Here is a 12,932-nt window from a genome sequence, read left to right on the forward strand (position 1 = left end):
TTTTATTTTATTTTATTTTATTTTATTTTATTTTATTGTCTGAATTTTAGAAAGAAGGTATATGCAGAAAGAATAAAAAGACAGGCAGGATAGTTTTTACTGAAAAGTATTAGGTTTTGATAGCTCAATTGATTTAAATGAATAGTAATTAATTTTTTTCTAGATTACATAAGGTGGATTGTCATGCTAAATGTTCTTTAACCAAAGTGATTAATTGATTGAGCTCTCATCCAGCAAATGATCAGACAAAAAAAGCAATACGGCTAAAATGATCCGATAAGCCAATAATGGATCACAAAAGTTCCTTGCCCTGAGAACCTCCAAGGTCACTCTGCTGCTATTGCTTGTCGTTAGAAAGGTCACAGAGCTGCAACAGGGAAGATTAATTACTCATCAACCCTTAAATAACCAAGAGCATTCTTTGGAGTTCTGTGAACCAGTTACATTGATAGAAACAGCTATAGGTTTGTCTGACTCTGGAATAGCTGTCTGCACCTGTAGCAGATTGCTCTAAACCACGGAAAGGCATTCTCAAAAAAACCCTCAAAAACAATATCCACACAAAATGAAATTTAGCAGATTTCCATTACAGGCAAACCCTCAATATCTTTTCAAACGGCAACTCTTTTATGAAATCTAATGGCACATGTTTTAAAAGTTATTATCCAATTCTTTACTTTCAAGGCATACTTAACTGCACATTTTAGAAAGAAGTTAATTGTTTTTCTTCTACTGTATTTTCCTTTTAAGTTCTACACATTCTAAATGCATTTAAACGATCTTTAAAAATATGAAGTTCTCTGTGTGTTCAAAGCAGTAGATCTGAGAGACATTAATTAGGGCTGGATGTAGAAATGTATCATGTTTCATAAAATAGTTAGGAACCTAAACCTATTTGTCACTTATAAAATTCTGAATGTTCATTTCTACTACCATTAGGAATAACTCAGGAAGAGGGTACACTTTGAAGTACAACTATGATTGATTAGACTAAAGAAATTCCAGTGCTTCATTGTGTACTACTTTAATCTTTTGAAAAGTGAATGAACAGCAGATGGCCTAATAAAGACACTCTGTATGTTTGCCCAGTATGGATTTGCTCTGAAGGGATTGGTTCAACACTTTAGAGTACATATATTTGGAATACATCTGTCTTAGTCAAGACAGATGGCTAAAGGAAAGGGAAACTTCCAAACACTTGGAATTAATCCAGTGTGAGCACTGCTTCTGGATGAAATTTTAATGGGTTATGGCTATTGTTCTGTTAGCTTTCTTGGAGAATGCAGCTGTGAATAGTATAGATACACACAATTTGGATGGCTACTGAACAGGACTGTTTATGCATACTTTAAAATAAAAATGCTGTTGTTAAGGGTTATCTTCTAATTGGCCTGTTTATAAGGAATGGTAGTTGGTTTCTACTGCTCAATGCAGTATCTTCCATCACCTAACTAACTAAAATTAGTCACAACCATATAAAGCATGCTTTTCCTAAATTGAACTTCTTGTTAATGTGAGACTATAAAGGTATGTGTATGTTACTTCAATCCCATGAAATATGTTAGATCACAAGATTCTTTTTAACTACCCCTTTTAATACAACTTGCAAATTTGAAAGATCAACAGTGTGGGGATCACGGGTGATGTATGAAATACATGCCTCTGCAATATACTCAGAAACGTGTTAGTCAAGTTGAGAAAGTGTGACATACCCATGCTAACTAAAGAGTTCTGCACACCAGAGAAAGATTTGGAAGTTTTTAACTTTTTTTTTTTTTTAATGTTTTGGTACTGGTGACATCTGCTTCCTTGAAAAGCTGTCCATTTCAATAGGCTTCTCTGTTAATGTTGCTGCTTTAGTTCACACTGTGTGACTGTGTGGGTCTCATGGTGTTTCTAACTGCTGTACTCTTGTTTTCTGTTTTGCAGTAATAACAAGTAGTGGCTACAGTCCCAGATCAGCGCACCAGTACTCTCCACAGATATATCCCTCCAAGTTAGTGTCTGCACCTCTTCTAGTCTTTCATAGACCTTGGCTGTGGGCAGTTTTGTGGTTTGTTGCAAACAAGTGTTCAGCAGGAGAAACAGAGGAAAAGGAAAATTCTTAAGCCACGGTACTGGCTCCGGTACTGGCTCCCTCTCCAACTTTTTTTTCCTCGTGTGTCTACAGAGTAAGATCCTGCTTCGTGCAGTATTGCTGCACAAGAAACACCCTTGAATATCAGCACACAACAGAAGTAAAATAATCAGGCTATTGCATTCCCAGACATCAGCATATTAACAGCATGTGTGGGGAATATATGCAGATATATTTTGGAGAAGTCAGTTTATATATAGAAATCACAATTGCATGCACAAGTTGCATACTGGGGGGTAACCCTGTCCCTGACCCTTCCAAGGCCAGCATTGCCAAACGCTTCCAAACATTCCACAATCATGAACCACCCTTTCCTTGTTCCTCTCCGATATCATAAGATTTAAAAATCAAATAAATTGGATTAGCTTTTAATCTTATTATTTTTAAGCCAACGGATGTTGTTAGAAATAGAAAATTTCTTCATGCATTTCTTTTTTTTGGTGGGGGGAAACTGACTCTTGGACAATCACTCAAATCCAGGAGTGGGAACTTTTGGAAGAAACACCAAAGATGTTGTATGGAACTGCTGCAGTTGGCAGCATATTAGTTTGCTTGTCCTGTGATCAGTATTGTGCACGAGGGTTCTTGATTCCATTATGCCATCTGTTTGTTTCCATTTATTTGATACAGCTATCAGTGTCACTTTGGTACAGAGAAAACATTGAATCTAAAGATTCAAGAGCCAATTAAGCTCTTTTAAGTTTTTTTTAACAAATTTGCAATCTTATGATGGTCACCAAAATTTATTAATACAGAAAGTAGGTGCCTGAAATAAGAGCCATCATTTCAATTTGAACAGGTTTTGGCAAATTATATTAGGTACTTTTGGCCAAATACATTACAAGGTTTAATAGAATTTTCAATCTACTGTTACAATTTTTTGGCATCTAAATCAATGAGTAATCCTTTTCTGATAGTAAATGCTGCCAACTGTACTGAATTAATTAGAAAGAAAAAAATTTAAAAATTGGAATCTGAAATTTAGTCATGGCTTTTAATGGCCAGGTTTCAGTTAGCGTAATTCTGCAGAGTGTGTTTATTCAACTCTTGGTCCATAAAGTCTTATTTGACTTACAAAACAATCCAAGAAAAATGTTTCTCTGTATATTTTTTCAACTCTGGAGGGCAAAAAAATTTAAACTTGATTTTATTCAATCTCTCTATAAAACCTCAGTGTTCATAAATAAAAGACCATTTTTTATTTCCATTCTATTTTGCTAGGCCATATTTTCCGAACATTTAAAGCCCATCTGGTTACCAAAGTATTGGTGTCTGTATTTTTTATGCTACTCTCCATGGGTAGGATTCATCTCCCATTGAAGCTAGAGGCTACATGTCTGTTGAAGCAGAACCTACACAGATGACATAATGTACTAGCTCCAACATTCACCTCTGTGTTTCCCCTATTCTTCTAGTCCAAATTTCCCTCCACTGGATTAAAAAGGTGTGGGGGCTTTTCTAATTGAAATGTTCTGGTCTCGGCTGAAAGATGTTAAATCCATATAAAGATATGAAGCAGTGGCACAGCCCACCCAAAAGTGGACACATTAGCTTAAGAATTAAATTGTAGTGATGGGACAGCATAAAATATTCACTGTGCCTTGGGGAATGTGGGACAGAGTGTCTTTCAGCTTATTTCAGTGGGGGATGGAATAAATCCCAGAAGAGGAGCAGTTGGCAGAATAATGAACTGCCTTTGGACATCTTTAAACCTTTTTCTTTACTTTATTGCTTGAATCAACATACAAAGTATTTGTTGCCACAGTAATGCTATTTTTCCTGATATTTAGGCCCTATCCGCACATTCTTTCTACACCAGCAGCTCAAACAATGTCTGCCTATGCTGGACAAACGCAGTATTCGGGAATGCAGCAGCCAGCGGTCTATACAGCCTACTCACAGACAGGACAGCCCTACAGCTTGCCCACTTACGGTATTTGACCACTTCTTACTTCTCTTTACCTATGACTAAAAGCAATGCCGACTGGAACGTCACTTTTGCTTTCTCTTTTTTTGTTTTCCCAACTGTAACAAAATATTTTAAAGAATCAGTTGAAAATTAATTTCTTATACAGATTTGGGTGTAATGTTGCCAGGCATCAAGACGGAAAGTGGGCTCTCGCAGACCCAATCTCCTCTGCAGAGCGGGTGCCTCAGTTACAGCCCAGGGTTTTCCACCCCACAGCCAGGCCAAACACCCTACTCCTACCAGATGCCAGGTGAGTAGCCACCTCTAAAATTTAAAACTATTTCTTCCTGGTGCTATTCCTTTTGATCATCTGTTACTTCAGATCCGGGCATGGAATGCAGTCCCTACTTGAGCCTTCTTTTGGATTTTGTAGTGGAGTGAAATCCACTAATTTTTTTAGTGGCAGGACTGGAAGCACTTGTTATATTTACTAAGATATACAAGTTTCTTTTCCTTGTTGTTTATGTTCCTGAGTATGGCATCATTTGATACTTGTTTCTCCTTGGATTAACATACTTTTTTACAATTTCTCCTTAATTTATATTTATTCTGTCATTTACTATTCAGTTAAAAATTAATTGATTACCCAGTGGTCATTGATAACCTATTTTATTTGGATAATTTTTAAGCCTCTTATACAATGGTCAATCTTTTGCATATTACAAACTGCAATATGAATCGTCTGATTTATGTTGAAAGCAAGGACATGCCTCATTACAGATAGATTAAAAACACCCGGATATAGTTTTTTGAAAAGGTTTTTGTTTCGCAAACACTAAAGTATTAGAAATGAAGGTAAAAGAGAAAAACAGTGTTTGAGGCGAGGTGAGAATGCAATAAACTGAAAAATGCTTTCTAAATTGGTGAGATGACTTACTGTTGATATCTTCCTTGCGTGGTGTGGAGAGGAATGTATGCATGGAAGTAGTATTTAATTTGATCTAAAGTTTCATTACAATGTTTTATGCTTCTAATGGAAAATAAAAGTGGTTTTTTGTTCTGATTCATCTACATCTTCACATGGAATATTCTAATTAGTATTTTATTTTGATTGACTAACAAGTTCTCAGAGTTAATTATATTTCTTAATTTTAGGTTCTAGTTTCACACCATCATCCACTATTTATTCAAACAACTCTGTTTCAAATTCTACAAACTTCAGTAGTTCACAACAGGTATGAATATTACCATTTTTATTTTGCCAGTTACAAAAGGACTTCTATAACTCCAGAGATAGCATGTTATTTTAATTTAGATCTGTTATGTTGAATGAAACTCACTGTGGTTTAATGCTATTTTCTGTGGAAAATGATCAAAATCTTACTGGAAGCCTAGTTACATATTTTAGCACTTAAATATTTCAGCAGCTTCCCTGTAGTCTTTTAAATATATATTTAAATTAAAAGACACCAAATAGTCTTAAATTTAAAAATTTTAGAAAAAGCTAAACGAAGCCTTCAAAACAATAGCAAAAGTCATATGACTGTACAGTTAGAAATATTTAATGGGAAAAAATCAGTCATTACTGTATGTAATGGAGTTCTCTGCTGCATCTGCTGTTTCAGGATTATTCGTCATACACAGCTTTTGGCCAAAATCAGTATGCACAGTATTACTCAGCATCAACATATGGTGCATATATGACCTCAAACAACACGGCTGATGGCACTTCATCATCATCAACCTACCAATTACAGGACTCTCTCCCTGGCTTGACTAGTCAACCAGGTACAGATCTACATTCAGGTGAAACAATTTTTGTATTTTATTCGCTGTTTTTATAAAGAAATTATTTCCATATTCAGCTTGCATGGATGTTGACATCTTACACTCGTGCCTTTCAAAAAACTTTGTCATGTAAATCATCCAAAATAAGTTATTTTACTGTTTAGTTAGGAAACCTGTCCAGTTTGTTTGCTAATTAAAGAAAGCGTTTTGCAGACTGAGATGGTTGTCTGTATCACTGGCAGTGGGACAGTGCTGTTCCCACCTACACAGTCTGAGGCATTGTTGTGAGGAATTTTAAACAAGATACTGTTTTTTATTTAATTATACCTCAGCCTTGCTGGCAAGAGCACATGGGCTTCATTCAAATGGGTACAAGCCATGCTTGCTAATTCACTAATTTAAGTAATCAAGAATAGGGGAATTAGTTATTAGCACCATAAAAAATATTGTACTGAAGTAGCTGAATTTGCAAGAAGAGCATTATCAGGAGACATGTGGAGGCTCCCTTTGCCTGCCCAGCCCTGCCCTCTTGTGCACAGCCACCACAGCACAGTAGCTGCTACTTGCATTCCTTGGACATCCCTGGAGGGTAGTGGCAGTTTTTAATTTTTCTTCAGCACTCTTAGAGCGGTCTCTTTCACAGACCGGCATCACTCAGCCAGCGTGGGCAGCGTCTGCCGTTTCTAAAAAGACTAACAAACTGGCTTTTGGATTAAGCTCTGAAGAGAGAAGGAATTTTTGCTTTAGTCACAAGATCACCTTATTGCATAGATCTTCCTAGAAACTGCATCAGCTTATTGAAAAAATACATTAGAAAATCTAATGTATTATTGTAATGAATTTGTACAAAGGAAAGGTAACACTGTGTAGAAAAGTTTAAGCAAGGACTCACACATAATATATACTGCTTAAATTTGCTAAAAATACTGGAATTTTAACTAAATTAGTTGAAATTTTTCCTACTCAGATGTTTTCCTCAGGCTGGTTTTTAAAATGTAACAGTGCATGTGTTTGTGGGTGTATGTTTGGGGTGGAGTATTGTTAGATATGGGTATGAATATGGATATTGTATGGAACAGTGATGGGGACATACATATTCCCTTGATTTATAATGAAAAGTGCAATGTTATTCAGCGGTCTCAGAATGCAAATCTAGGCAGAACCTAAAGGTAATGTGAAATCAAGTGAAATTTCAACAGGTGGAGGATATCTATAGCAGACACAAATCAATGTAAAGAATTTTTAAAAGAGTAAGGAGTGTACTCACAAGTTGCATGTTTTGATAACTGTGTATGTCCTGTGTACTTTCTCTTGCTGCTTTGTTTTTCCTTCATATTCTTATTTGAGAAAATCAGACAGTTTCCCATGTTGTTTCTCCCCTAGGTATCTGTTTCCTAGAAATGCTGTGTAAATGTATCATGCATTTTTACAAGTACCATTGGTATTGAATAGAATTGGCAAAAAAAAAGGAATCTTAAATAGTTTGAACATGTTGAAAAAGTATTCATAGGCTTCACATCTGTGAAACGGTAAAGGTTTTTCTTGGTTGTACATTGTTTAAGCATATGAGCTTATTCTCTTGTTAAATAGGTTGTGCATCAGAGTTTAACAAATCCGCCCCCGTCTGCTCCTTATTTCTGTGAAGGGTTGCAGTGATCATGCAGCCCTCTGCTGAGAGTGGAACACCCACTTTCTGAATGCATGACATGCCTGTGCCCTTCTGTGTCACAGTAAAAATAAATTTCCATTGGTGAGGGGCAGTGTCTTGGAGATCATTTCAGATATCATAGATCAAGCTGCAGTTCTTTAGCACTCACTGTGTTCACTTGCTGTCAGACAAGTCCTTAAGACTTACTCCACCAAAAACCTGAGACTAAACACAGCAAGGCACTTAATTCTTCTGGCAGCTCTACTAGCTGTTAATTCAAATATCGAATCAAAGCCTCTAGTTCTATACTGCACATACAGAATTTCTCATTTGCGTAATAAAGCCCCATCAGATCAAGACTTAATACCACTACAATTTTATTTATTGACTGTTTAAAGAAAATGAGATGAAAATTGAAGCAGACTTTATTCTTTCTGCTATTCATGACGAACAATAACACACTACAAGTCATATTAAAAAAAAAAAAAGAAAAAAAGCAGGCCTGTAACATTGAAGCTGTCTTCTGGCTGCTCTGCTCTGTCTGGTAAGGATATGTAACAAAAGTCAATCCATAAGGAAAGTATGAAGGGGGTCAGAAATTCATCCATTCCACATTTGTGTAATGCTCAGCTCCTTAAACTAGGGACTTCTCTTCCAAGCTTGCATTAAGCCTGCCTTAAATTAATTTTTTTCAAAATGCATTAATTAGCACAGAGTATTTGTGAGATAAATAGGTGTCTCCTGAGGCACTTCATCTCAAACAGGGATAGCTCAGATGGACTGGGAGGTGAGGTCTCAGGAGATAAATACACTTGAGTATATTTGATGAACACATGAGTACATTTAATCTGGGGCAAACAAAACTCTAGCAGACAATACAGGCCTGGATAAAACCTTCTTGTGAAGGCACCTTGCTATCCTATATCCAGGGTTAGGGGAGGCAAATCACCATAAAATATTAGCTTTTGTTCCATTGTTGGGATGCAGCAAAGCTTAATTTGGTACCCACAATGAAGTCATCTTTTGCAGGTGACTTTGCACCTTTTGCCTACTCTGGGAGATAGCATTAGGTTTATATTCAGACTGCACAAACTCTTTTTTTTCATTCTTAAGTCATAGAACTGTATTTTAACAAGGAGGAGGGGATGTTCACATCATCCAACTAGAGGTGAGAAACAATGTCCTGGATGTGAAAGACCACCTCCATTTGCAATGTGGTCCTGTAATTCCCTTTGTAGCTTGGTGCTGTAATTTCCTGTGCTCTAACTGGGGCTGCTGCAAGGTCTCCACAGCATGAAAAGCTTCATATTGGACAAATGTATGAATATGTGTAAGAACGTCTGTGATAAAGAGGTCATTCCATATTCTGGGTTTTTTTCCTCCTGTTTTCTTGGATCTGCTCACAGTCCCAGTGGGAAGAGGCTATGAAGTATATTTATTAGGCATGTGTGAAATATTGAAAAAGCTAAAAAATTTCAAACATTGTAATAAAAATTTCTGTCTATTATGAGCTGCAGTAGGAGCTCTTCATGATGGTAATGTTTTCAATACTCTTTGGTACTAGAATTTCTCACATTCTTTTATGTTGCAGGGTTGAATTTTTAATAAGTTTTCATTTTGTCAGCATTGACCTCATTTCTAAAGCAAACAGAGGATAAGAAAAGTGGTCTTTCTCCTTTAAACTGCTGTAGGTAAAAAGCAAATCAAGCAATTAAGCCTACAGTTGTTTAAAAAAACAAGCAACACTGACTTCTGCAGTTCTAAAATAGATGCATACCTTGCATTCAAGTAAGAGACAGCTGCTCATTCTGATTTAGAGATTAGTGTAATGAAATAAAGTTGACTTTAAATACCTAGATTTTACAAGGAACAGCGATTAGTTACAGTACTGATTAATAGATAATTTTGCAATCACATACAGCATTGACACAAGCAGAAGCCTAGAGCAACTGGTAATGGCTAATGCTAAATGAAAATCAGATTTATTTACTTCAGTTGTTGGGTAATTTCAGAGAAGATTTAGAACAGGGGTTTTTTTATATTTTATTTCTGGTAGATTAGAATAAACACAGTCATTGAGAACAGATGTTTTAATACATTACTGTGGAAATGAGTCTTGATTTTGTTGTAATGTGTTGAAGTGTTATAAATAAGAAGACTTTTGTGGTAAGAATGTAAACATTCATCTTCAAGTTTTTGCTTTTCCTTTCTGGGGGTTTGGTTTCATACAATTTTTCCACTCCACCAGAAAAATGTAAGAAACTATTTATGCATTGAGCTCTTGCACACTCAGAACTTATTTTAAAGTCATTGTAGGTTTTTGCTGCATAGGGATTCTGATTTGGATGCCTCTTGTACATTTGTAATTACCCAAGTACATTTTGCTGTTCTTATGGGGAAAGAGCCAAGATAATGTGATCCTTATTGATTGCTGTGACCTTGCTGACATCAACAGTATGCCAGGAATAGAAATGAGTAGTCAACAAGAACTGTGTACTCTCCCCATTCTTTAGGGATTTCTGCCTGTGTGTCTTGTCCTTTCTCTGCACATCTCTATGAAAATCACTTAGCCTCTTTTACTACATGCTCAGCCCCCTTAACTGTCATGGTGACCCTCACCTGGCCTAACTCCAGTTTTGACAATATCTCTCTTCTACCTGGGCACCCAAAACTGCACATTTTTCCAGATGTGGTTCTTGCAAGTTCAGAAGAGAGAAGAGAAATCAGTCTCCTTCATCTGCTGGACACCCTCTGATGCTCTTTAGTAAAAATTAAAAAAGAAAAATCAGATTCCAAGTCAAAATCAGATGCATCATGGATGATTTTTGGCAAATGTTTGTACTAAGTGTTAATATATTCTGCATATTTGCCATCATGAGCACTTTTAACAAATATTACCCATGGCCCAGGAATGCTCAATTACAGACAGCTCAAGGACTTTCTTGAATCAAAATCTGTCATAGATGTCAGATCAAAGCCGTACCCTTTCCTCCTTTACTGGAGAAAAATCAAATCATTATTAATAGGATAAATGAAAAAGGAGGACAAAAAATTAATTTTTTTGTCATTTAGCACTCAGGAACCTAGCCAAACTGCATTTATTGATAGAAGTTTTGAAAGCTGAATATGCTAAGCTTCATTAAATGGATAAGTCAGGGATGGGCTTGAGTGTGGTAAAGACCAGCTATGCCATACCAGGTCAAAGGCCCTTCCAGTACATCTCTGTGAAAGCCCTCTCATACTTAGAGAAAGACAATCAGAACACAGCAAGCATAACTTCATCCTCTTTCAGGTACTAACTGGAATATTGCATTTAATATTATGACTTTCCTCTGACAATTTATGGGCTGAGGTATGGTGAAGAAAAAAGTGAACTTGACTAAAGAGCAGGTGACATGGGAGGAGAACATGAAACTGGAAGCTGCATGGCTGTTCTGGATCATGGATTAGTGCCAAAGTGTGTTCTGGTAAAAGTAAAGGAGGACTTGGAAATAAGTCTAGCTGAACTGAAAACATGGGAAATTAACTACTTTAATTAAAAAGCACTTCATGTTTTGAGAAACCATTAGTATGACTTCTAAAATACCCCTGTCTTGGATATATTGATATTTTGCCTGGGCTTGTGTGTATTTGTGTATATGCACATGTGTATGTGTCATTTTAATTTTTTGTCTTATTCTGCTAAGGTTTATACTGTTTCCTTGGTAAGGCCAAAAGTGTGTGTGTGGCATCTGCTGATCCCATCTACATAAGACAAGCCCCATTATCATTTTTTTGTACAACATTTTTACATGTCTCTTGTCATTGGCATACAGACATGTTGAACTTCGAGGGAAAAAAGTTGATTATTTAAAAATCCAGCACTAATTTTGGCATGAATGGTTGCCTCTACAGGGGAGTTTGACACAGTGCAGAGCCCCTCCACGCCAATCAAAGATCTTGATGAGAGAACATGTAGGAGTTCTGGGTCAAAGTCTCGGGGTAGAGGGCGGAAGAATAATCCATCACCCCCTCCGGACAGTGACTTGGAGGTATGTCTGTGGTAATTGATGAATTCTAATGTGGAGGTTTCTTCTGATGAAGTGTAAATTCTGAATACTGCAGCTGTGAAAATAGCTTAAAGCATTTTAGAAGACATTATGGACTCAGTCTTACTAACTGAATGTAACAGAGAGTAGTAGCTGTTTTAATCTACGGTGAAGTCTTACTGTTCTGCATTATGTGTCTGTCAGTTTCTTCTGCAATAGAACCACAGGCCTGTACTCAAAAGTGTCACATTTTCTTTTAGTTTTTGAAATAAGAAATCTCAAATGTGTCTTTCAGCTTAATTACATGTATTTATGGATGCAGTGTAAATGTGCAGGATCACCTGGCCATAGCCTTTTAAATATTTAGGCGCCAGTTTGTGCTTGTGTTTGTAAATTATATCAGCAGATGTCAGTGAGGAGCTGACCTCAGTGAAGTTATGGCTGTGCCTTGCAGTGGCAGGAGCAGCAGGAGGAAGCAGACTGTGTGTGTGTGTGTGTGTGTGTGTGTGTGTGTGTGTGTGTGTGTGTGTGTGTGTGTCTCACCCCAGCTGTGGCACCAGGGATGTGCTGTGCTGCCTGCCAGTGCCGTGTGTCCCCTGCTGCCACCAGAGCAGCACAGAGAGCCAGCAGCCCTGGCCTGCCCCACTGCCCTGCCTTCACTGACCAGCCCTGGATACAAAACAAAATTGTTGCTGGGACTTGGCTGACCACAGAGCCTGGGGTAGCAGGGTGGGCTGCTACCAGGATCCAGGTAGCAGGATCCAGGACCAGGATCTGAGTGTAAATGCCGTTGCTTTTGTACAGAAACTTATTTTTTCTTTTTCTTTTTTTTTTTTTTTTTTGGTCTTCAAATGATTTAATTTTTCCAATGAAAAAACTAACTTCTTATGTTTCAGGGTTTCTTTTGGTTGATTGGGTTTTTTTTTATTTATTATTTTTACCAGTGAGAATCAAAACGAGTGAAATTAAATGAATGAAACTGAGTTAAAATAATCTGTTTATCTACAGTATTATTTAAATTCTATATGGCATATAGCTCTTTTACCCAAAATTTTAGTTATACATTAGAAATAAAAAGAATCTTGACTCAGTTAGACTTGCAGAGAAGTATCCTAAAGTACTGTTTATCCTTAACAATTAAGTTTGATTCTCAATCACATTTCTGAAATCAGTATTACAGAGCTTTTGTGGAAAGCTTTTTTAGAGAACAAATAAGAAATAGCTGAAGAGTTAAAAAGTTACTGCCTTTTGACTTTTTACCATGCATGATACACTGCTATTGCTGATTTTCAGAGAAAACCTGCTCAGTTAATAAGTACTTGGTTAAACTTTTAGAGTCAGTTGAATTTTAGTCTTCCTGGGTGGTGTGGTGGTGGGACTGTGATGTTGTTTGTACATAATATTTCCTCTCTTCTGCTTTCA

The 12,932-nt window shown here is 36.8% G+C and overlaps 1 protein-coding gene across 7 annotated transcripts in view; it reads left to right on the forward strand.

Annotated features, from left to right (window-relative positions):
* EYA4 (EYA transcriptional coactivator and phosphatase 4) overlaps window positions 1-12,932 on the forward strand; it is a 140,334-nt gene that overhangs the window by 105,125 nt on the left and 22,277 nt on the right. For 4 of the 7 annotated variants that reach the window (XM_064413226.1, XM_064413223.1, XM_064413225.1 and 1 more), the window contains exons 6-11: window positions 1,930-1,996; window positions 3,928-4,070; window positions 4,213-4,356; window positions 5,202-5,281; window positions 5,672-5,852; window positions 11,377-11,513. In XM_064413226.1, the coding sequence (XP_064269296.1) occupies window positions 1,930-1,996; window positions 3,928-4,070; window positions 4,213-4,356; window positions 5,202-5,281; window positions 5,672-5,852; window positions 11,377-11,513 (752 nt within the window). The remainder of the gene's footprint in view (window positions 1-1,929; window positions 1,997-3,927; window positions 4,071-4,212; window positions 4,357-5,201; window positions 5,282-5,671; window positions 5,853-11,376; window positions 11,514-12,932) is intronic. The other 3 variants (XM_064413227.1, XM_064413228.1, XM_064413229.1) reach the window with 2 other exon arrangements.

This window comes from Passer domesticus, chromosome 3 (genome assembly GCF_036417665.1).
Source record: "Passer domesticus isolate bPasDom1 chromosome 3, bPasDom1.hap1, whole genome shotgun sequence".
NCBI classification, from domain to species: Eukaryota; Metazoa; Chordata; class Aves; order Passeriformes; family Passeridae; genus Passer; species Passer domesticus.